The sequence below is a fragment of the Felis catus genome, chromosome D1 (assembly GCF_018350175.1).
Source record: "Felis catus isolate Fca126 chromosome D1, F.catus_Fca126_mat1.0, whole genome shotgun sequence".
NCBI lineage: Eukaryota > Metazoa > Chordata > Mammalia > Carnivora > Felidae > Felis > Felis catus.
The window spans coordinates 54,989,439-55,014,961 of record NC_058377.1 but is presented as its reverse complement, the minus strand read 5'-3'; the positions used below and the strand labels follow the sequence as shown (position 1 = coordinate 55,014,961).

Genomic DNA, 25,523 nt, shown 5'->3' with positions numbered 1-25,523 from the left:
CACATGATCAAATAATTGTTCCAAAACATAGATTAGGCAACATTAGCTTAAAATCATTTGGGATTCTTTATCCCCTACATGGCAGAGGTCAAATTCTTCAAACCACACAACATCTGTCCCATCTCCCTCTCCAGCTTTGTTTCCCATCATTTCTCTATTTGTATCCTCTGTTCCACCTAAAATAAACCGTATACCAATGCCTCTTGACTCCTCCAATACCATTTCTTCTGCCATTCCCTAATCCTTACTTACCCAAGTCTTAATCTCCTTCTAAATAAAGTTTCACCTTCTATATAAAGTTTTCAGCCCTTTCCTTGGCACATGGAAGCATGTATGCATACACACATACATGATACTCTCAGTATTTTTTAATTTTTTTAATGTTTATTTTTGAGACAGAGAGAATGAGAACGAGCGGGGGAGGGGCAGAGAGAGAGGGAGACACACAATCCGAAGCAGGCTTCAGCTTCTGAGCTGTCAGCACAGAGCCCAACATGGGGCTTGAACCCACGAGATGTGAGATCATAACCTGAGCCAAAGTCGGGACACTTAACTGTGCCATAACCGACTGAGCCACCCAGGCACCCTGATACTCTCAGTATTTTGAGACTGCATGTATGCTTCTCTTTTCTGCCAATAGACCATGAATTACTTGACAGCAGGAACCGTATCTAAGGTATGTCTGTTATTCCCAGTCACTAGTATATAAATTAGTGCTTAGAAGCTATAAGCTAGTATAATATCTGGGAAGGAAAGATAGAGGAGACAGAAGAACACTTTTAATCTAGGCAAGCCTCCCGTTTCTACCCCTTTCCTAATATGTGCTCCCTATATATTAGGCATAAGAAATTAGTAATCTAACTGTTCACAATCTCAGACCCTAGATGGGCCATGTCTACAAGTGCATGAAGGTACATGATATGGCCCTCCTCTTATCACTTCAGTGTGCTCATCATTTTGTCTCTTATATCAAAGAGCCCACCAAAGAGTGCCAGCAGACAGCTTAGAGTTTAAAGAAAAAGGCCCTCAGAGCACCTGGGTGGCTCATTCAGTTAAGCATCCAGCTCTTGATTTGGGCTCAGGTCATGATCCAGGGTCATGGGATCAAGCCCTGCATCGGGCTCCATGCTGAGTGTGGAGCCTGCTTAAGATTCCCTCTCTCTCTTCCTCTCTCTCTCTCTCTCCTCCTCTGCCCCTCTCCCCTATTCACATGCGTGCTCTCTCGCTCTCTCTCTCTCTCTCTCTCTCTCTCTCTCTCAAATAAAATAAATAAATAAAGAGGCCCTCAATGAGGCTAGGCCACATGCCACCATTCAGCCTTACTGAAGTTTTTCATTAGGGAAAATCGGGCATTAGCCTGACCAATAATAAAGGACTACCTTGTTTCCCACTTGCTGTTTCCCCCGCCTCATTAAGCATAGCTCCTTTGGGAAACTCACAACGAAGAAAGAATTAAAGATTTAGGCATTCCTGTAATTCCTAGTCAAAAACATCTAATTGTATCTAAACTTCATTTTTTCTTAAAGCTCATTAAATGAATAAAAGCAAAAACAAATGAATGATATAAAAGAGGTTGTAAGAAAAAGGAGAAGTAAAGAACAAAAGTGAAAGAGGAAGAAAACAAGCATACGTTTCTGTAAGGTTAACTTTGGCTCCAGAATTGTGGCAGGCTTTTCGTCAAAGAACTAGAGCCCTATCATGCCCAGTCCTGGAGAACCTAATGAGCACTCATGGGGGCAGGGACCAGCCCATGTTCCCTACATCTGAGAAAGTATGGTCCAGCTCCTTCCCATCTCTCTGTACCCAAGAGCAGCAGCAGGGTCCAGGTCTAGATTTCTTCTCCTGCTTGATTTGCCACTCGCAGGTGTAGCAACCAGTAATTAAGGTGATACAGCATTGTCGGTTGCAGGTGCACATGATCCATGGATTATGCTTTTTCAGACTTCTTTCCTGCTGGCTCCCAGGCTCAATCCTGTTGGCCTTTTTAAGCATGGTTCACCCTTCTTCTGCAATGACAAATAAAACACAATTAGGATCTTCAAATGTTTCCTACCTCACTGTTCTATAGAAAATTCCATCAAAAATAGATAAATTTTAAAAGTTTATAATCTAGGATAATGTACTGGAGTTGGTACAGATGAGTAGAGCTTCACCCTACCTTTCCCACTAATTTGTTGAGTATTTACTGCAGTCATGTACCATTCGAAGTTTAGTTTTCTCATCTCTAAAATGGGACCGTAATCTCTGTCCTAGACAACTAATAAATGCTAAAAGCATCAAATTAGGTAACATACACAAATGTGTTTTTTCAACTGTAATATGCTTTTGAAATAACTTGAGAACTTAAGAGGCACGGGTGAGGTATGTGAAAAATTTAATCGACCACTAAGTGACTCAGATATACAGCTGCCTGCCCCTTCTCTCCCCTATGGAATTAGTCAGGGATAGCCTCAATTTAAATGATGGAATATCAAAATAGAAATAGCTGAAATAAGACAAGTTTATTTTTTCTTTGGCCAACAAAAATGCTTCAACTGTTACGTGGTATATGGCTTCACAATGTTATTAGGAACCCTTACATCTTCCAACCTGCTATTCCACTACAGCACAGGGCTTCCTTCTCAGGGTCCAAAATGGTTGCTCAAGCTACATCTATCAACTAGGAGAAAGGAAGAAGAATGAAGAAGGATGCTCCCCCTTATTTTAAGGACACTTACAGAAGTTGAACATGACATTTCAGGGGGGTTCGAAAGAAAAGAAAAAAGAAAAGAAAAGAAAAGAAAAGAGAGGAAGGAAGAAAGATATTGAGGGATGTCTTGTTGTCTCTACTGAATTTTCTCACCCTACTGTGATAGGGTTATAGACTTTAAGAGAATGTGTGGAATTAGGGGGAAAATAAAAGTATTTAAAAATAAAAAACCAGGTCTTAAAGGGCCCAATCCCAGGAGACTACTGTCTCCTGATCCTAGAGACTATTGTCTCTGTCCCTGAAAACTTTCTGTAGTGCTCCACTGTGTTTTTCTGTGAAAAGCAATGTTGTAGTTAAGAGCATTATAGTTCAGAGTGCATAGTCTGAATGGACTGAGTAACCCTTCCACCTTAAGTACCAAAAAAACTGGGGTAAATATGAAAGAACAGTCTTCTCACAGTTGACAACAGGCAGTGAAGGACAGCAATCCTTGAGAGAGAAGAAACAAAGGAAGTGAGTATTGTAAATGCCCCCTTTACAATCTGGCTAGTTTCCAGGATGAAGCGCTGGGCGTGAGAATGTAGGTGGATCCTGGCAGTATCCCTGAACTGAGTGGACAGAAATGGAAGTCTGGCGAGGTAAAAGATCCCCCTCCATGTTTTTCCCTGATTCTCCAACTGAATACTAATCAGTACCTGCTTATGAAGAAATTACCCGAAGCGAGGGACAGAACCTCACAAAAGGAGGTGGTTACACAATCTTTATAACTCACAAAAGGCTGGGAATAGTTGACGTTTCCACCAGAGGAGAAAAACCTTCTAATACACAAGGCACTATGAAGCATACTTGGAAGGCTACTGCCTCAATAGCGGGAAACAATTAGGCCTTATTTTATTAAAGGCTACTATGGCCTGACTAAACAAAGCTTAGAGGTGAGCTTCAAAAGAATCAAAATGTTTCCAAGTAACTTGGCTATGGTCTGAAACAAAGATCAGAATTTAAAAAACCAAATACAATTGGGGCGCCTGGGTGGCGCAGTGGTTAAGCGTCCGACTTCAGCCAGGTCACGATCTCGCGGTCCGTGAGTTCGAGCCCCGCGTCAGGCTCTGGGCTGATGGCTCGGAGCCTGGAGCCTGTTTCTGATTCTGTGTCTCCCTCTCTCTCTGCCCCTCCCCCGTTCATGCTCTGTCTCTCTCTGTCCCAAAAATAAATAAAAAACGTTGAAAAAAAAATAAAAAAAAAAACCAAATACAAGAAGTAGCCAACAAAATTCTTTATGCCCAGAATTCAATCAAAACTTACCAGGAATATAAAAAAGTAAGAGAATGTACCCATATGGAGGGAAAAAAAGAGCCAAGCAACAACTCAGAAAGGTCTCAGATGATAGAATTAGTTAGGGAAGGACAACAAACATTTTTACAACCGTATTTAATACGTTCAAGACAGTAGAGGAAAACAAGCATGTAAGATATTTTTAAAAGACGTAACATGAACTTCTAGGGATGGAAGATCTAATATCTAGGATGAAAATAAACTGCAAGGATTAACAGCAGATTAGACACTCCAAAAGAAAAGATTAGAGAACTTGAGAATTTCTTTTAAATGAAGAGATCAACTGTGAGCTGCAGAACAACTATAAGCAGTCTGATATAAATGTGCCTGGAGTCCCTGAAAAAAAGGAAAAGAGAAAGCAAGGGATAAACACAATAGCTGAAGAATTAATGGCAGAAATTTCCAAATTTGATAAAAACTATAAACCTATAGACCCAAGAAGCACAACAAACCTCAAGGAGAAGGCACATACAGCAAACCACAAGACACAGCATAATCAAGATGTTTAAAAACACTACTAAAGAGAAAAATCTCTCAATTAGCCAGAGGAAAAAAACATATTACATGTAGAGGAACAAAGATAAGAATGACTTTTTGACATTTTTTCAACAAAAATAATTTCTTGTTGCAAACAGTATAGGCCAGAAGACAGTGGAGCAACACCTAACCAAACAAAGCATGTTAAGCTAGAATTCAGCACTTGGCATAAACAGTCTTAAAAAAACGAAAGGGAAATAAATACCTTTTCAGATATTCAAAACTGGGACTAGAAGAATGAATCACCAGCTGACGTATACTACAAGAAATGTTAAAGCCATACAGTATAAAGGAAAAAGGTACCAGGTGAAAATGCACATTTACATAAAGAAATGAGGTGCACCGGAAATACTAAATATATGGGTGATATAAAATAATATTTTTCTTATTTACAAAATTACTTCAGAAGATAATTGAGGCAAAAACAATAATGATTAACACTGCAGCTTGTAACAATTATAGAAATAAAATGTACGACAACAATGGTTCAAAGGCCAGGAGAAGGGAAATTAAAGTGTAGTGTTATTCAATTCTCATACTATTCCATACATCACAAAGTAACCTCTGGGAAAAGGTTTATGTATATATTAAGTTAACAAAGAAGATAAATGAAATCATAAATATGGATCAATCAAAAAGCAAGAAAAAGGTGAAAAAGGAACAGAGAACAGGAGAACAAATAGAAAGCAAGTAGTAAATGCCAAATTTAAACTTAAATATACCAGTAATTCCTATACAGGTAAACAGACTAAATGCTCCAATTAAAAGAAGACATTAAAAATTGTCTAACCAGGGGCACCTGGGTGGCTCAGTTGGTTGGGCGTCCAACTTGATTTCAACTCAGGTCGTGATCTTATGGTCATGGGATCAAGCCCTGCATCAGGCTCTGTGCTGAGTATGGAACCTGCTTGGGATTCTCTCTCTCCTCTCTCTGCCCCTACCCAATTCATGTATGTACACTCTCTCCTTCTCTCTCAAAATAAATAAATAAGAATTAAAAAAGATTGCTAACTGGATTAAAATAACAGAGCCCAATCATATGCTCCTTATAAGAGTTTACTTTACTGACACAGAAGATAAAAGAATGGAAAAATATACACTTTGTATATGTATCAATGTCCCCTTACCAGGATATTGCCATGTACCAACCAAAGACAAAACCCCAGTCACATGTAACAATAAGTATTTACTGCTCACACATCTAAGCTGATCAGCTATGTGTTCTGCTGACCTAGAATGGCCTCACCAAGTATGACTGGGGTAACTTGGCTCCCCTCCCTGTGTCACTCCACCAGGTTGGCCTGAGTATATTCTCATGGTGGTGGAAGCTGTCCAAGAAAGTAAGTCCTAACATGCAAGCCCATTTCAAGCCTCTGCTTCAAAGGATGTCCTCAAGTCAAAGTCAGAAAGAGAGTAGGTCAACTCATAGGATGAGGGCACTGTAAAGTTACAAGGCAAAGAGTATGAACACAAAGGGTGTAACTAAAGGAAGGGTAACAAGTGGAGCCAAATAATACAATCTACCTCACTAGTTACCAGCAGATCAAAAGACCTTGAGGCAAAAGCATTACCAGAGACAAAGAAGGACATTTCATAATGATGAAAAATGACTTGAAAAATAATTTTCAATTTATAGGCACCCAATCACATGGTCTCTAAAAGAGAAATGGAGAAATCCACAATCATGGTGGGAAATGTAGCATACTTCTCTCAATAAAAAATATAATAAGCAGACAAAGAAGTTTATAAGGATATGAAGATTTTAACAACTTGATTAACAAACTAAGCTTTATGTTTATAGAACACTATACTCAATGACTGCAGAATGTACATTATTTTCAATGTGAAATAAAACATTTATTGAAAGTCATATATTGAACCACACAACTGTTTTTAATAAGCTTCTAAGAACTGAAATCTTAAGAGTGTATTTTCTGACTATAGTGCAATTCAGCCAGAAATCAATAAGCAAAAGAAAAGTACAAAAATCCACATTTGGAAATTAAACACTATATTTGTAAAAACCCATGGGTCAAAGGAAAACAATCACAATGCAAATAAGAAAAAAGTCTGAACTGGTTGATGATGAAACTGTGATGAAACTACATGAGTTTGGAGTTAAGATGGCGGAGGAGTAGGGAGAGCCTAAGCTTGTCTCATCCCTTGAACACAGCTAGATAGTTATCAAATCATTCTGAACATCAAAGAAATCAATCAGAGGTCTGAATGAACGAAAACTGTAAGACTACATGTAGAAAAGGGACCACTATTTGGAAGTAGGAGATGCAGAGAGTTTACCAGGGGAGACATTGCTCTAGGTCCAGCTGCAGAGAGGAATCCAGCTTAAGGAGGCTACCACAAAGTAGTATAAGCAATGGAGCCCAAAATCTGAACTTTTAGCAGTCCTCTACCATGGGGGAAGTGCCTGGCTTAGAAGTGCTCAAGTAGTGAAGTGGGTTAGAATCCCAGGAGTGACAGCGTGGTCTGAGGATCCCATGGGTTACAAGAAAGACAGGTCATACCAACATGCTGTGCTGTTTCCAGGCATAAGAGAGGGGACTCACTCTGGCTGAGGGCTACAAGCAGAGGTGCCAGTTTTCTGTTCTGTTTTGACATAAACCCTGAACAGCTGAGCAGTAGTTCCACTGCTTTTTTCCCACAGCAAGCAAAAGCGTGGTAAGACCCTCCCCCAGAGGAACAGAGGAAAATTTGGACTTTTGAAACTCAGTTATGCACCTGAGATGAAAAAGCCTGGACACAAGCTGGGTGAATGCAGTCTGAAAGAAACTGGGGACATAAGAGGGGTGATTAATTGCTCTTCTGTGAGGTTTCCCTGGAGTTGCGGGGGGGGTGAACTTTCAGGTCCAGGACTATAGAGCCGGGCTCCACCATATTCATTCCACCCTTTAGAGCTGAAAGCCTTCAGGGAGCAAAACAGTGCACCCTAGAGGAGGACGGAGCCACTTAAACCAAATTCCAATCCCTGCACCCCAGGGGCAAATTTCTACTGAAACAAGTCAACCTGAGCATTAGCACCACAGGCCTCTCCCCAGAAAACCAGCACAAACAACTCCCTGCACCAAGTCTGCAGGTCATAGTGCTACAAAGCTTCAGCTCCAGGGGAAACAGGATCTAACTTCCCTTTTACTTTTATTCTTTATTTATTTTTTATTTTCTTATTAATTCCTTTCTTTACTTTTTGCTATTATTTTTAATTTATATACATATTCCTTTATTTTTTATTTTATTGGTTTTGTTTTATTTGATTTGAATTTTGGATCTGGAGTCTTTTAACAAGCAAACCAAAACACACCCTGGATCTAGTCTTTCTGTGTTTTTATTGTTATTGTTTCTTTGTTTTTTGTTCGTTATTTTGCTTGTTGGTTGGTTTTTATATTCCTTCTTTGCTCTTCTCTTCTCTGGACAAAAATGACAACATAGAAAAACTTACCCCAAAAGAAAGAAAAGGCAATAGAACTGATGGACAGGGATTTAATCAACTATATAAGTAAGATGTCTGAACTAGAATTTAAAACCATGGTTATAAGAATACAAGCTGGGTTGGAAAAAAACATAGAAAACACCAGAGAATCCATTTCTGCAGAGATAAAAGAACTAAAATCTAGTCAGTTCGAAATTAAAAATACTATGTTTTTCAGGAGTGAAGATGGCTCCATAGGAGGACACTGGGCTCACCTCGTCCCCCTGATCACTTAGATTCCACCCACATCAGCCTAAATAACCCAGAAAACCGCCAGAAGACTAGCAGAATGGACTCTCCGGAGCCAAGCGTGGATAAGAGGCCCACGGAAGAAGGTAGGAAGCGCAGAGAGGTGGTGCGCGCTACACGGACTGGCGGGAGGGAGCCGGGCAGTAGAGGGGCAGCCTGCCTACCAAGGCAGAGCCCCCAAGTCTGGCTTGCAAAAGTGGAGGGGCCGGACCCCATAAGTTCTGACAGCCAGCGGGACTTAACATCTGGAATGTTAAAAGTCAACAGCTCTGCTCAGAGAGCAGGAGGGCGAAGGGACACGGAGAGGGAGAGGTGTTGAGCCCCGGAAGACAGAGCTCAGCTGGGCAGGGAACAAAGGCACTGGCAAGCGCCATCTCCCTCTCCCTCTCCCACCCCACAAAAGCCAAAATCCCAAAGGGAACCAGTTCCCGTCACCAAACTTGCTTGCACTGCACAAACATCCAACGCTCCATGGGTCTGCCTCCATCCCAGTGCTACAGGGCCCCTCCCACAGGGGACCACTACAGCAAAGCGAGCTGAGCCTGCCCCTCCTGCCCCTGTGCACCTTGCATATCCACCCCGGCTAATACGCCAGATCCATCAAAGCAGCACCACAAGCCTGGCAGTGTGCAAGTAGCCAGACAGGGGCCACACCACTCCACAGTGAGTCCTGCCCCTGGGAGAGGGAAAGATAAGGTACACACCAGTCTGACTGTGGCCCCAGCGGTCGGCTGGGGGCAGACATCAGGTCTGACTGCGTCCCTGCCCACCAACACAAGTTATTCCAGACAGCACAGGGGAAGTGCCCTGTAGTTCCGTGCCACTCCAGGGACTATCCAAAATGACGAAACAGAAGAATTCTCCTCAAACTCCAGGAAGTAGCGACAGCTAACGAATTGATCAAAAACTATTTAAGCAATATAACGGAAGAAGAATTTAGAATAATAGTCATAAAATTAATCACTGGGCTGAAAAAAAAAGTATAGGGAACAGCAGAGAATCTATTGCTACAGAGATCAAGGGACTAAGAAATAGTTGTGAGGAGATAAAAAAAATGCTATAAATGAGGTGCAAAATAAAATGGAGGCAACCACAGCTTGTATTGAAGAGGCAGAGGAGAGAATAGGTGAGTTAGAAGATAAAATTATGGAAAAAGAAGAAGCTGAGAAAAAGAGAGATAAAAAAATCCAGAAGTATGAGGGGAGACTTAGAGAACTAAGTGATGCAATCAAATGGAACAATATTCGTATCATAGGAATTCCAGAAGAGGAAGAGAGAGAGAAAGGGGCTGAAGGTATACTTGAACAAATCATAGCCGAGAACTTCCCTGACCTGGGGAAGGAAAAAGGCATTGATATCCAAGAGGCACAGAGAACTCCCTTCAGACATAACTTGAATCAATCTTCTGCATAACATATCATAGTAAAACTGACAAAATACAAAGATAAAGAGAAAATTCTGAAAGCAGCTAGGGATAATAGGCCCTAACTTATAAAGGGAGACCCATAAGACTAGTGGCAGATCTATCTACTGAAACTTGGCAGGCCAGAAAGGTATGGCAGGAAATCTTCAATGTGATGAACAGAAAAAATATGCAGCCAAGAATCCTTTATCCAGCAAGTCTGTCATTCAGAATAGGAGAGATAAAGGTCTTCCCAAACAAACAAAAACTGAAGGAATTCATCACCACTAAACCAGCCCTACAAGAGATCCTAAGGGCGATTCTGTGAGTGAAATGTTGCAAGGACCACAAAGTACCAGAGACATCACTACAAGCATGAAACCTACAGACATCACAATGACTCTAAACCCATATCCTTCAATAGTAACACTGAATGTAAATGAACTAAATGCTCCAATCAAAAGACACAGGGTATCAGAATGGATAAAAAAAAAAAAAAAAAAAACAAGACCCATCTATTTTCCATCTACAAGAGACTCATTTTAGACCTGAGACACCTTCAGATTGAAAGTGAAGGGATGGAGAACTAACTATCATACTACTGGAACTCAAAAGAGAGCTGGAGTAGCCATACTTATATCAGACAAACTAGACTTTATTTTTTTTTTAACGTTTATTTATTTTGAGACAGAGAGAGACAGAGCATGAACAGGGGAGGGTCAGAGAGAGGGAGACACAGAATCTGAAACAGGCTCCAGGCTCTGAGCTGTCAGCACAGACCCCGATGCGGGGCTTGAACTCACTGACCACGAGATCATGACCTGAGCCAAGGTCGGCCACTTAACCGACTGAGCCACCCAGGCGCCCCTCAGACAAACTAGACTTTAAATTAAAGGCTGTAACAAGAGATGAAGAAGGACATTATATAATAATTACAGGGTCTATCCATCAGGAAGAGCTAACAATTATAAATGTTTATGTGCTGAATACAGGAATCCCCAAATATATAAAACAGTTAATCACAAACATAAGCAACCTTATTGATAAGAATGTGTTAATTGCAGGGGACTTTAGTACCCCACTTACAACAATGGATAGATCATCTAGACACACGGTCAATAAAGAAACAAGGGCCCTGAATGATACACTGGATCAGATGGACTTGACAGATATATTTAGAACTCTGCATCCCTAAGCAACAGAATATACTTTCTTCTCGAGTGCACATGGAACATTCTCCAAGATCACATACTGCCTCACAAAACAGCCCTTCATAAGTATACAAGAATTGAGATCATACCATGCATGCTTTCAGACCACAATGCTATGAAGCTTGAAATCAACCACAGGAAAAAGTCTGGAAAACCTCCAAAAGCATGGAGGTTAAAGAACACCCTACTAAAGAATGAATGGGCCAACCAGGCAATTAGAGAAGAAATTTAAAAATATATGGAAACAAATGAAAATGAAAATACAACAATCCAAACGCGTTGGGATGCAGCGAAGGCAGTCCTGAGAGGAAAATACATTGCAATCCAGGCCTATCTCAAGAAACATGAAAAATCCCAAACACAAAATCTAATATCACACTTAAAGGAAATAGAAGCAGAACAGCAAAGCACCCCAAACCCAGCGTAAGAAGAGAAATAATAAAGATCAGAACAGAAATAAATATAGAACCTAAAAAAACTGTAGAGCAGATCAGTGAAACCAAGAGTTGTTTTTTTGAAAAAATAAACAAAATTGATAAACCTCTAGCCAGGCGTCTCAAAAAGAAAAGGGAGATGACCCAAATAAATAAAATTATGAATGAAAATGGAATTATTACAACCAATCCCTCAGAAATACAAGTAATTATTCAGGGAATACTATGAAAAATTATAGGCCAAAAAACTGGACAACCTGGAAGAAATGGACAAATTCCTCAACTCCCACATATTTCCAAAACTCAAATGGGAAGAAATAGAAAATTTGAACCAACCCATAACTAGTGAAGAAATTGAATCAGTTATCAAAAATCTCCCAACAAGAAAGAGTCTAGGACCAGATGGCTTCCCTGGGGAATTCTACCACACATTTAAAACAGAGATATTACCTATCCTTCTCAAGCTGTTCTAAAAAATAGAAAGGGAAGGAAAACTTCCAGACTCATTCTATGAAGCCAGCATTACTTTGATTCTCAAACCATACAGAGACCCAGTGAAAAAAAGAGAACTACAGGCCAATATCCCTGATGAATGTGGATGCAAAAATTCTCAACAAGATACTAGCAAATGGAATTCAGCAGAATATAAAAAGAATTATTCACCACGATCTTGTGGGATTCATTCCTGGGCTACAGGGCTGGTTCAATATTCGCAAATCAATCGACATGATACCTCATTAATAGAAGAAAGGATAAGAACCATATGATCCTTTCAATAGATGCAGAAAAGGCATTTGACAAAATACAGCATCCTTTCTTAATATAAACCCTCGAGAAAGTCAGGATAGAAGGAACATACTTAAACATCATAAAAGCCACTTATGAAAAGCCCACAGCTAGTATCATCCTCAAGGGGGAAAAACTGAGAGCTTTCCCCCTGAGATCAGGAACATGACAGGGATGTCCACTCTCACCACTGTTGTTTAACATAGTGTTGGAAGTCCTGGCATCAGCAATCAGACAACAAAAGAAAATCAAAGGCATCGAAATTGGCAAAGATGAAGTTAAACTTTCACTCTTCACAGACGACATGATACTCTACATGGAAAACCCGACAGACTCCACCAAAAGTCTGCTAGAACTAATACATGAATTCAGCCAAGTTGCAGGGTATAAAATCAACGTACAGAAGTCAGCTGCATTTTTATATACCAATAATGAAGCAACAGAAAGACAAATAAAGAATCTGATCTCATACACTTGCACCAAGAATCATAAAATACCTAGGAATAAACCTAACCAAAGACATAAAAGATCTTTATGCTGAAAACTATAGAAAGCCTATGAAGGAAATTGAAGAAGATATAAAGAAATGGAAAAGCATTCTGTGCTCATGGATTGGAAGAAAAAATATTGTTAAAATGTCAATACTACCCAAAGCTATCTACACATTCAATGCAATCCCAATCAAAATTGCACCAGCATTCTTCTCAAAGCTAGAACAAGCAATCCTAAGATTTGTATGGAACCACAAATGACCCAGAATAGCCAAAGTAATATTGAAGAAGAAAACCAAAATGGGAGGCATCACAATCCCAGACTTTAGCCTCTATTACAAAGCTATAATCATCAAGACAGTATGGTACTGGCACAAAAACAGATAGACCAATGGAATAGAATAGAGACTCCAGAATTGGACCCACAAATGTATGGCCAACTAATCTTTGACAAAGCAGGAAAGAATATCCAATGGAAAAAAAGACAGTCTAACAAATGGTGTTGGGAGAACTGGACAGCAACATGCAGAAGAATGAAACCAGACCACTTTCTTACACCATTCACAAAAATAAACTCAAAATGGATGAAGGACCTGAATGTGAGATAGGAAATCATCAAAACCCTTGAGGAGAAAGCAGGAAAAATCCTCTCTGACCTCAGCCACAGCAATTTCTTATTCAACGCATCCCCAAAGGCAAGGGAATTAAAAGCAAAAATGAACTATTGGGACCTCATGAAGATAAAAAGCTTCCACACTGCCAAGTAAACAATCAACAAAACTACAAGGCAACTGACGGAATGGGAAAAGATATTTGCAAATGACATATCAGATAAAGGGCTAGTATCCAAAATCTATAAAGAACTCAACAAACTCCACACCCAAAAAACAAATAACCCAGTGAAGAAATGGGCAGAAGACATGAATAAACACTTTTCTAAAGAAGATATCCAGATGGCCAAAAGACACATGAAAAGATGCTCAACGTCACTCCTCATCAGGGAACTACAAATCAAAACCACACTGAGATACCACCTCACGCCAGTCAGAGTGGCTAAAAGGAACAAATCAGGAGACTATAGATGCTGGAGAGGATGTGGAGAAACGGGAACCCTCTTGCACTGTTGATGGGAATGCAAACCGGTGCAGCCGCTCTGGAAAAAAATGTGGAGCTTCCTCAAAAAATTAAAAACATGATGGGTATTGAGGAGGGCACCTTTTGGGATGAGCACTGGGTGCTGTATGGAAACCAATTTGACAATAAATTTCATATATTGAAGAAAAAAAAATAAAAACAGATCTACCCTATGACCCAGCAATAGCACTGCTAGGAATTTACCCAAGGGATAAAGGAGTGCTGATGCATAGGGGCACATGTACCCCAATGTTTATAGCTGCACTATCAACAATAGCCAAATTATGGAAAGAGCCTAAATGTCCATCAACTGACGAATGGATAAAGAAGATGTGGCTTATATATACAATGGAATACTACTTGGCAATGAAAAAGAATGAAATCTGGCCATGTGTAGCAACCAGGATGGAACTGGAGGGTACTGTGCTAAGTGAAATAAATCAGGCAGAGAAAGACAGTTACCATATGTTTTCACTCATATGTGGATCCTGAGAAACTTAACAGAGAATCATGGGGGAGGGGAAGGTGGGGAAGTTACAGAGAGGGAGGGAGGCAAACCATAAGAGCCTTAAATACTGAGAACAAACTAAGGGTTTATGGGAGTGGGGGGGAGGGGAAAATGGGTGATGCGCATTGAGGAGGACACCTGTTTGGATGAGCACTGGCTGTTGTATGGAAACCAATCTGACAATAAATTGTAATTAATATAAAAAAGAATTAATGGGTTAACCAGGAAAATAAAAAAAAATTAAAAATATATGGAAACAAATGAAAATGAAAACATGACAGTCAAAACCCTTTGGGATGCAGCAAAGGCAGTCCTAAAGGTATGCTTTTTTTTTTTTTTTTTAAAGCATATTCCAACTCAGGCCTACTTCATGATGCTAGAAAGGTCCCGAACACATAACCTAACTTTACACCTAAGGGAGCTAGAAAAGGAACAGCAAATAAAGCCTAGACCAACAAGAAGGGAAATAATAAAGACTAGAGCAGAAATTAACGATATAGAAACAAATCAACAAACAAAAAACAGATCAATGAAACTAAGAGCTAGTTCTTCGAAAGTATAAAAAAAAAGTGATAAATCCTGAGCCAGACTTATCAAAAGGAGAAAGGACCCAAATAGATAAAATCATGAATGGAAGAGGAAAGATCACAACCAACACCACAGAAATACAAATAATTATAAGAGATTATTGTGAAAAATTATATGCCAACAAACTGGGCAACTGGAAGAAATGGACAAATTCCTAGAAACTCACAAATTACCAAAATTGAAACAGGAAGAAATAGAAATTTTAACAGACCCATAACCAGCAAAAAAAAATTAATCAGTAATCAAAAGTCTCCCAACAAACAAAAGTCCAGGGCCAGATGGCTTCCCAGGGAAATTCTACCAGACATTTAAAGAAGGGTCAATATGTTTCCGATTCTGTGTCTCCCTCTCTCTCTGCCCCTCCCCCGTTCATGCTCTGTCTCTCTCTGTCCCAAAAATAAATAAACGTTGAAAAAAAAAATTTTAAAAAAAAAGGGGCGCCTGGGTGGCGCAGTCGGTTGAGCGTCCGACTTCAGCCAGGTCACGATCTTGCGGTCCGTGAGTTCGAGCCCCGCGTCAGGCTCTGGGCTGATGGCTCGGAGCCTGGAGCCTGTTTCCGATTCTGTGTCTCCCTCTCTCTCTGCCCCTCCCCCGTTCATGCTCTGTCTCTCTCTGTCCCAAAAATAAATAAACGTTGAAAAAAAAAAAATTTAAAGAAGGGTCAATACCTATTCTTCTCAAACTGTTCTAAACAACAGAAATGGAAGGAAAACTTCCAAACTCATTCTACAAAGCCAGCATTACCTTGATTCTAAATCCAAAGACTCCACTAAAAAGGAGAATTACAGGCCAGTATCTCTGATGAAGACAGACAAAAAAAGTCTCAACAAGATACTAGCAAATCGAATTCAACACTATATTAAAAGAATTATTCACCACAATCAAGTGGAACTTATTCCTGGGCGCAGGGCTTGTTCAATATTCACAAATCAATCAACATGATACACAACCTTAATAAAAGAAAGGATAAGAACCATACAATCCTGTCAATAGATGCAGAAAAAGCATTTGACAAATAACAATCTATTCTTGATAAAAACCCTTAACAAAGTAGGGATATAAGGAACACACCACCACATCATAAAGGCCATGTACAAAAGACCCACAGCTAATATTATACTCAATGGGGAAAAACTGAGAGCCTTTCCCCTACAGTCGGGAACAAAACAAGAACATCCACTCTCCCCATTAATATTTCACATAGTATGAGAAGTCTTAGCCTCAGCAGTCAGGCAACAAAAAGAAATAAGCGGCATCCAAATCACTAAGGAAGAAGTCAGACTTTCACTGTTTGCAGACAACATGATACTCTATGTAGAAAACCAGAAAGACTCCACCAAAAAATTGCTAGAACTAAGACATGATGTCAGAAAAATCTCAGGATATAAAATTAACATGCAGAAATCTGTTGCATTTCTATACACCAAAAACGAAGCAGCAGAAAAAGAAATCAAGGAATCAATCCCATTTACAACTGCACCAAAAACAGTAAGATACCTAGAAATAAAACTAAACAAAGAGGTAAAGATATGTACTCTGAAAACTACAAAAGACTTAGTAAAGGTATTAAAGAGGACACAAAGAAATGGAAAAGCATTCCATGTTCATGGATTGGAAGAACAACCATCGTTAAAATGTCTATTCTACCCAAAGTAATCTACACATTTAATGCAATCCCTATCAAAATACCACCAGCATTTTTCACAGAGCTAGAACAAACAATCCTAAAATTTGTATGGAACCACAGAAGACCCTGAATAGCCAAAGAAATACTGAAAAAGAAAAACAAAACTAGAGGAATCATGATTCTGGATTTCAAGCTATATTACAAAGCTACAGTCATCAAGAGAGTATGGTACTGGCACAAAAACAGATACATAGATCAATGGAACAAAACAGAAAACCCAGAAATGGACCCATAACTCTATGGTCAACTCATCTTCAACAAAGCAGGGACAACTATCCAATGGAAAAAAGACAGTCTCTTCAACAAATGGTGTTGGGAAAACTAGACAGTGACATGCACAGGAAAGAAACTGGGCCACTTTGTTACATCATACACAAAAAATAAATTCAAAATGGATGAAAGACTTAAATGTGACACAGGAAACCATCAAAATCCTAGAGGAGGACACAAGCAGCAACTTCTCTGACCTCAGCCAGAGCAACTTCTTACTAAGACACGTTGCTGAAGGCAAGGGAAACAAAAGCAAACATGAACTATTGGGACTTCATCAAGATAAAAAGCTTCTACACAATTAAAGAAACAATCAACAAAATTAAAAGGCAGCCTGTGGAATGGGAGAAGATATTTGCAAATGACATATCTGATACTGGGTTAGTATCCAAAACATATAAGCAACTTATCAAACTCAACATCTAAAAAACAATCCAGTTAAGAAATAGGCAGATGACATGAATAGACACTGTTCCAAAGAAGACATCCAGATGGCTAAGAGACACATGAAAAGATGCTCAACATCACTCATCATCAGGGAAATACAAATCAAAACCACAATGAGATACCACCTCACACCTATCAAAATGGCTAAAATTAACAACACAAGAAACAACCTGTGATGCAGAGAAAAGGAACCCTCTTGCACCCTTGGTGGGAATGCAAACTGGTATAGTCACTCTGCAGAATGGTATGAAGGTTCCTCAAAAAACTAAAAATAGAACTACCCTACAGTCCACCAATTGCACTATTAGGTATTTTCCCAAAGGATACAAAAATACAGCTTCAAAGGGGTACATGCACCCTGATGTTTACAGCAGTATTATCAACAATAGCCAAACTATGGAGAGAGTCCAAATGTCCCCTGACTGATGAATGGATAAAGATGTGGTATATGTATATGTATATGTATATGCATATGTGTATGTTTGTGTATGTGTGTGTATACATATATACATATGTGGGTGTGTGTGTATATATACACATACCCACACATACAATGGAATATTAGCCATCAAAAAGAATGAAATGTTGCCATTTGTAATGATGTGGATGGAGCTAGAATGTAATACGCTAAGCAAAATACGTCAATCAGAGAAACACAAATACCATATGATTTCATGCATCTGTGGAATTTAAGAAACAAAACAGACGAACATATGGGAAGGGGGGGTAACAGAAGAGAGAGAAACAAACCACAAAGTGACTCTTAATGATGGAGAACAAACTGAAGATTGATGGGGGTAGGTGGGTAGGTGGGCTAGTGGTGATGGGTACTAAGGAGGGCACATGTGATAAGCACTGGGTGTTGTATGTAACTGATGAATCACTGAATTCTACTCCTGAAACCAACATTGCACTGTATGTTAACTAACTAAATGCTAAATTAAACAAAAAAGAAAAAGAGAAAGAAAGAAAGAAAGAAAGAAAGAAAGAAAGAAAGAAAGAAAGAAAGAAAGAAAGAAAGAAAGACCCACCCTAGGGAGAAAAGCCAAGAGTTAATCAAGGAAAATTCCCTACTTTTTGGAATTGGGTGACTTGGCAATATTTTTCCAGCACAATTTTAGAATGACTATGGACCAGTAACTGCTTAGAGCCTCCCATTTCCCCCTTCTGAAATCATATCACAACTTTACTAGTTTCTGAAACCCTGGAATGAACATGATGCTGGCACTGGATAAGACTTCTGGCAGTGCTGGATTTGAAGTTACCATTATTTTGCTTTTGAGAGATATGTGTAACTGAAGCCATTAAATGATCTGTAATAGATTGGTGACAAAAACGGGCTCATTTCTTTATCCCTTCCTTTGTCCATATCCTTCACAATGTGACTTTGAAGTCCTCTCATTTAAAAAAGTCTATTTTCCTACTCTTTTAAGTTGATGTTGTGAATTGATGTGTCCAAGAGAATGTGGCAAATGATGTGCCAGTTGCAAACCTAGGCCTCAAGAGACCCTGTATGCTTATGCTCCCTCTTTTGGGAACCCATCGTTCCTATTTGAAGAACTCCTAACTAGCCTGATGGAATGAGTACAAGAGTAACCACAGGGAGGAGAGCCCAGTTATAAAAGTCAAGTCTTGGGGCGCCTGGGTGGCGCAGTCGGTTAAGCGTCCGACTTCAGCCAGGTCACGATCTCGCGGTCTGTGAGTTCGAGCCCCGTGTCGGGCTCTGGGCTGATGGCTCAGAGCCTGGAGCCTGTTTCCTATTCTGTGTCTCCCTCTCTCTCTGCCCCTCGCCCGTTCATGCTCTGTCTCTCTCTGTCCCAAAAATAAATAAACGTTGAAAAAAAAAATTTAAAAAAAAAAAAAAAAGTCAAGTCTTGCCCTAGGCCACCATACAGGCAACCAGCCTAAAGCATATGAAAGAATTTAGTCAAGTTTAAGTGCAAGTTAGCAAGAACTACCTGCACGACTTTGCCCTAACAGGATGCAGAAATATATTCATAAACAATAATAAATGCTATTGTTTTAAGCCACTGAGTTTGAGGATGGCTTGTTATGCAATGATAGCCAACATGTAATAATCCTCTACAAATCTCAACTGCAAGCTAAGTAACAACCAAATCTTCAATAATTCTGGAATTAATTTCAACAATCCTCTCTTTAAGTAGGCCAGAACCCAAATTATCATTTTGGGTTCTTTCAACTTAAGATTTTGTTCTTAATGCCAATGCACAAAAGAGAGGATGAGATTTGGCAAAGTTAAGAGAAAACCCACTATTTACAACAGAAAAGTATCTGATTTTTACTTAAATGTTCCATGCATAAGTTCATAATGGCTCGATTTAAAAAGGATATAACCCAGAGAAAGAGAGATCAGTTGCTTTTACCTTTTGGGAATGTGACAAGTTCTCTCTCAAATATGTACATATATCTCTAATCATGGAATTTCTTGAGCAAACAGCCTCCCATGTTAAAAAAAATCTAGACTTTTTTTAAATGTTAAGGAGACAGATAATCTATAGTCTTCTAACATTTGCTATATGTCTGTGCGTGTGTTCAACATAATAAAAATTTACTATAATGAAGCTAAAAACAGAAGAGACAGTGAATTTGGTGTGACCAGTTGCAAATATTGGTATGTCAAAGAAAGATCTTGTGAACAAAAGCTCTGTGACAGGGAGGGTGGTAAACTGCTCAAATACTTAATAAAAGGCAGCATTTTAACCAGCATCATTACCACAACCATTTCCCACATGCCTACATATCCTTTGAATTCGTTAATATTTAGGGAAAGATCAGTAAACATCGTTTCCCTTCCAAACATCTCCTCTGATTTCCAAACCCATACAGCCAACAGCCTGCTGAAATCTTCACTTGATTTGTCACAGACCTCTCAAAATTATCCCAAACTGAACCCCTGCTTTGCCCTCCCAAACCTATTCCTTCTCAAGACCATCCCCTCTCTGCAAAGGGCACCACTGTTCACCCGTTGCTTGAGTCAAACACCAGAGTGCGCTTGCCAGGTTTGACAAACTAGAACAGGACTTAGGCTCCCTCCAAAAACAACTCAGAAACCGGACACAAGACAAGAAACAACTATTTTCAGATGTTGAGCACAGGCAGCGTTCGGCTAGGATCGCCCAGAGAAACAAACGAGCTGAGCACTCCCTTCACACCTGTCGGGACTTAACGCACACGCCCACGACAGGCCAGCCCTGGACGCCAGCCGAGCCACTGGGCCTACCCGGCTTGGTGCTCCTGTCGCCACCCGACTGGGACAGGTGGAAGCCCTCTGGTCTCAGCTTCCTCCCCTGAACACTGGGGTGATGGCAGCTCCAAGTTCACCAGACGTAATGAGCTGATTAGGTAAAAGTGCCTCACGTTGGCTGCCAACTTGATAATATTAATGTAGTTTCCTACTCCTGGAGATGCTTAAGAGGTGGAGCTCAGAGCTGGACACGGTACTTACAGCGACTTCAAAGCCCCAAAAGCAAACGGGAAATCTCCACCGCAGACCAGCGTCTCTCAAGATGGACGCCTGGTTGAAGAAGGCAGTGGAGGCTGGCTGTGTGGGGTGGGCGTGGCCAGGGGCGTGGCCTTCGGTGCTCTATCAGCCCTGGAGGCTGAGTTTAAGGCACACCTGCAAACTTAGCTCTGAGCAATGCGTTTAAAATGTGTATTTAAAGTATCTTTCATTTTGCTTCTTTTAGAGATAACTTCGGGGCACCTGGGTGCCTTAGGTTAAGCGTGGACACTGACAGCACAGGGGACTGCTTGGGATTCTCTCTCTCCCTCTCTCTCTGTCCCGCCCCTGCTTGCTCGCTCTCTCTCTCTCTCTCTCTCTCTCTCTCTCTCAAAATAAATAAACTTTAAAAAAAAGAACTTCAGCGTAATTTTAGTTTTTGTTAATTATTTAGTTCAGGGATTAACTATTTTTTGTAGCCCAGTTATTTATAGATTGTCTTTTTTAAATTATTTTTGTCTCGTCTTTTTTTTCCTAACCTACTTCAAACAATGGGCCTGTTTTAGTTTTGTTTGTTTACTCTTTGATTCCTCCAGCTATTTCTCTAGCTCCGACCTCATTTCTAAGCTCTAAGACCATCATATCCAAATGTCTGCTGGTCATCTTTATCTGAATGTCCTGTTGGAGACACCTCAAACTCAATAATCCGGACGCATATTTTTCCCATCAAATTTGCTCCACCACCTGTGGCTCCAAATTGCTAAATGGCAAGAACTGAAACCAACCCTCCATTTTTGATTCCTCCCTTTGCTTTGCAGCCCCCCCTCCCTCACACACACTTCCTATCCGTTTCTCCTAGTCATTCCCTTGTTGCATTTCAATGCCCACTAGGCCCCTAGTCATCTCAGTAGGTACCAGCTGCTTAGTACTTGCTGTGGTAAGGGTTAAGGTCGTTATGGGAGTAGACTCCCAAAGAATCTCACTGCTTCCAGTTTACGTTTCCCCAAATTTGCCTTTCAAAGAGCAGCTAGTGATCTTCTAAAAATACAAATCTGGCCACGTTTAAAATTCATTCCTAAGGTTAAAGTTCAAGCCCCTTAATTGGATACTGCCCTTCACTCCAGCTTCTTTCTCCCCCTACTTCCCTCCAACCCTACTCATATTGAAACTCCAGCAAAACCAAACCTCTTGCACTACTTACGCCTCCACACCATTATGTATCTTTCTTCATTCGTGTTGTTCCTACTGCCAGGCTTACTCCCTTCCCACTCTTGACTTTTACCTAGCTAACTCCTTTTGTCGGTGTAAGACTCAGCTCAGGAAGCCTTCTTTGATCATCACCACCTATTCCTTACCACCAGGCCCAATTAAGTACTTCCCCTCCTTGTCCCATATGTCCCTCCAAATTAACTTCTTAGTACTATATTAGCAGCATTGATTATAATTACCTACTTTGTTTTGCTGAGATTTTAATTTCTGCTTCCTCCCTTTTAAGTTCATCTGCTTGAAGGTGAGACCATACCTAACTCATCACTTCTTCCCAGTGCTTACTGTAATGCTTGGCACAATTGATTAAATAAATAGTCAGAAGCTACAGAGCCATCAACCCTTAAGCTGAGTAAGACAGGCTACATTTTTTTCTGACCTACCTGTGTTCCCTGGAGTATACCTCCCAATAACCAGTTGGGAGGACTTGACCAGAAGAAAGAATGGTAGCTTGGATCAGGGTGGTAATAGTGTAGAATAAGAAAAGTAGCTTGATCTTTGAATGTTTACCCTCCTTCTGCTAACTTCTATTCGGGGACCCGAGATTAACCCTTGACATAGCAGTACTAAACTGGTTGCACCCACTGAGATTAGGTAACAATCAAGGGATTAAGCAATTTTTGTGAAATGAAGATTTTCTGAAACTCTACTCTTTTCTTTTTTAATGCTTATCTATTTATTTTGAGGAAGGAGGAGCAGAAAGACGGAGAGAGAGATTCCCAAGCAGGCTCCATGCTGTCAGCACAGGGTCCCATGGGCACTTGATCTCATGAACTGTGAGATCAAGACCTGAGCCTAAATCAAGAGTTGACTGCTTAACTGACTGAGCCACCCAGAGGCTCCCTGAAACTCCATTCTGATTTCTTCTTTAGAGAACTTTTTCTCATATCAATAGAGAATGAAAGAAGTGCTGGAAACTGGTCCCATGTTTGAGCAAATACAGGCCTGATCCTATTACTCCTGGTTTTAAAGCAGAAGTGAGACAAACAAAACTAAAGCATGCAAAACAGAATATTAAAAAGGGTACCAGGAGGGCCTGGGTGGCTCAGTCAGTTGAGCATCCGATTCTTGATTTTGGCTCAGGTCATGATCTCATGGTTTGTGGGATTGAGCCCCACACCAGGCTCTGTGCTGATAGTGTGGGCCTGCTTGGGATTCTCTCTCTCTTCTCTCCCTCTCTCTCTTTCTCTCTCCCCCCCATCCACTCATGCACACACACATTCTCCCTCTCTCAAAATAAATATATTTTTTAAAAGGGTATCAAAGAACATCAAATAAATTATAACATTTTATTTCAAAGAACATATATATTCAATTAATCTCTGTGGGAGTCTTCAAATTTACCTGTTAAAAAATCAATAATGAAGGTAAACTGGGGGACATGATGTGGTGTTAAGAAACTGAGATTCCCATCAATATTTGGGGGAGATTTTTTCCCGGCTTTATTGCCCCAACAGAACTGACTCAATTTCATAGACTCATTATTCATCTAATTAAATTGTCCTTTTGCAATGAATATTGTTCAAACTCTGGTGGGCCCTGTCTGATCTTAGACAAAAAATATGATGAACCCAAAAAAGACTGTGTTGGAAGAACTCAATTTTGTTTTTTTTAAGATTTCAAGACTGCCAACTGAAGGTTTGCTAGTCATTTCTTCAAAACTCTACTTTCCTTCTGTAGTGTAGTGGGTCTTTGTCCAATAGTTTCCAGAAGGAGCAAGCTGACCTGAGGGAAGGTTTTTTCCTAGTGATTGCTGTCACACTATCAACTTACAGAGAATTCTGCTAAAAACAACGTAAGTGAGTTTGCAGTTTGGTGTAGTCCATAAAGCCAATTCGAAATATTTTGCAAACCTACACACACACACACACACACACACACACACATGCATTTAAAGCATCTAGGATGGGGTGCCTGGGTGGCTCAGACATTAAGCATCTGACTTTGGCTCAGGTCATGATCAGGGGTGAGCATGAACCTCACTTCCGGTGAGCTCAAGCCCTGCTTCAGGTAAACACGAGCCCTGCTTTGGTGGAGCCTCGCTTCTCCCTCTCTCTCTCTCTCTCTCTCTCTCTCTCTCTCTCCCCCTGACCCTTGCTCACTTGCACCCTCTCTCTCTCTCAAAAATAAAATAAAATAAAATAAAATAAAATAAAATAAAATAAAATAAAATAAGACATCTAGAATGGCACCTAGGTTTCTCAGCAAAATAGAAGCTAGTAATATCATAAAAACACAGCCAATTCCTAACTTTCCGTGAAGCCTCAAGTCTAGGCAATGACTATTCCAGCCTTCTGATAATTTTCTTATTATAAGAGCAAATTATTTATCACTCACCGCTTGGACTGAAGAATGAGTAAACAATCAAAGGTTGTTTTAAGTTTTCATTATATAAACCTGCAAAATGGTAACATTGACACAAAGAAAAGGATAAACTCGAGACCTATGGCCACATGTCACCTGAGCAGTTGAGCGCCAGCCTCTGAATTCTCTCTCTTGGCAGAGAGAATTCAATGCTGGGGCTTGATGCCAGACTCTAGCCAATTGTACGGCAGCGGACCAAGCCCAAAGCTTGGACATTATCTTTGCTAAGTGCATATGGTAGTCCTGTTTTTAACAAGTGTCCTTTTAATTAAAAGTAATGAATCTTCTCTTCAGTGACAGGTCATTGAACTGACTAGTTTTTGCTTTTAATACATCTATAACGAAGAAATACTGAACTACAAATCTGAAAGAGATAAGAAATACTAATTTTAGGGCTTAATCCTTTAGCAAGTTGGCAGGGAAAAAGGAGGCCCTAGGCTTTTAAACAGAGTATCCTGAAGCAACTTCAAATGGATAAAAAAAATTTTTTTCAATCAATGGTTGATTGACCTTTTGATACTATGGCCAGAAAGCAGTTATTGGCTAAGATAAGCACAACCTAGACTCCTAGTTATTGATTCTCTTGTAAAACCTCCATTTTTGTGCCAGTAAAAGAGTCAGAGTTAGCATGAAATTTCCTGACAAACCAAGTAATTTCAACCATTATAAAACGAGACTGAGTGTCCTGGATGTCAGGGGTTGTGTTAAATGCTTTACACACATTATTTTGTTTGCTCGGAATCTTAAAGGTAGATACTATTATTGCACTCACTTTACAGATCTAGAAGCTGAGGCTCAGGAAGGTTAAGTAGCTGCTCCATGGTCATACATACCTGTGACAGAGCCAAAAATTAAATACAGCCCAGGGACGCCTGGGTGGCGCAGTCAAGCGTCCGACTTCAGCCAAGTCACGATCTCGCGGTCCGGGAGTTCGAGCCCCGCGTCAGGCTCTGGGCTGATGGCTCAGAGCCTGGAGCCTGTTTCCGATTCTGTGTCTCCCTCTCTCTCTGCCCCTCCCCCGTTCATGCTCTGTCTCTCTCTGTCCCAAAAATAAATAAACGTTCAAAAAAAATTTTTTTAAATAAAAAATAAAAAAATAAAAAAAAATAAATACAGCCCATTTGACTCCAACTACACTATACTACTTTTTTTCCTCTAGACCTCAGCAGTCCAATAAGATAGCTACT

General features: G+C 40.1%; 1 protein-coding gene across 9 annotated transcripts in view; it reads right to left on the bottom strand.

Annotated features, from left to right (window-relative positions):
* The window catches only part of GDPD4 (glycerophosphodiester phosphodiesterase domain containing 4), a 174,677-nt gene extending 149,462 nt beyond the window's left edge, over positions 1 to 25,215 (bottom strand). For 7 of the 9 annotated variants that reach the window (XM_019811762.3, XM_045038695.1, XM_019811760.2 and 4 more), the window contains exons 1-2: positions 20,713 to 20,846; positions 1,804 to 2,006 (exon numbers count right to left, since the gene is read on the bottom strand). In XM_019811762.3, coding sequence (XP_019667321.2) covers positions 1,804 to 1,992 — 189 coding nt within the window. In that variant the 5' untranslated portion in view covers positions 1,993 to 2,006; positions 20,713 to 20,846. Of the gene's footprint in view, positions 1 to 1,803; positions 2,007 to 20,712; positions 20,847 to 25,108 lie in introns of those variants that run through there. The other 2 variants (XM_045038692.1, XM_045038693.1) reach the window with 2 other exon arrangements.
* Between the last annotated feature and the right edge of the window lie 308 nt (positions 25,216 to 25,523).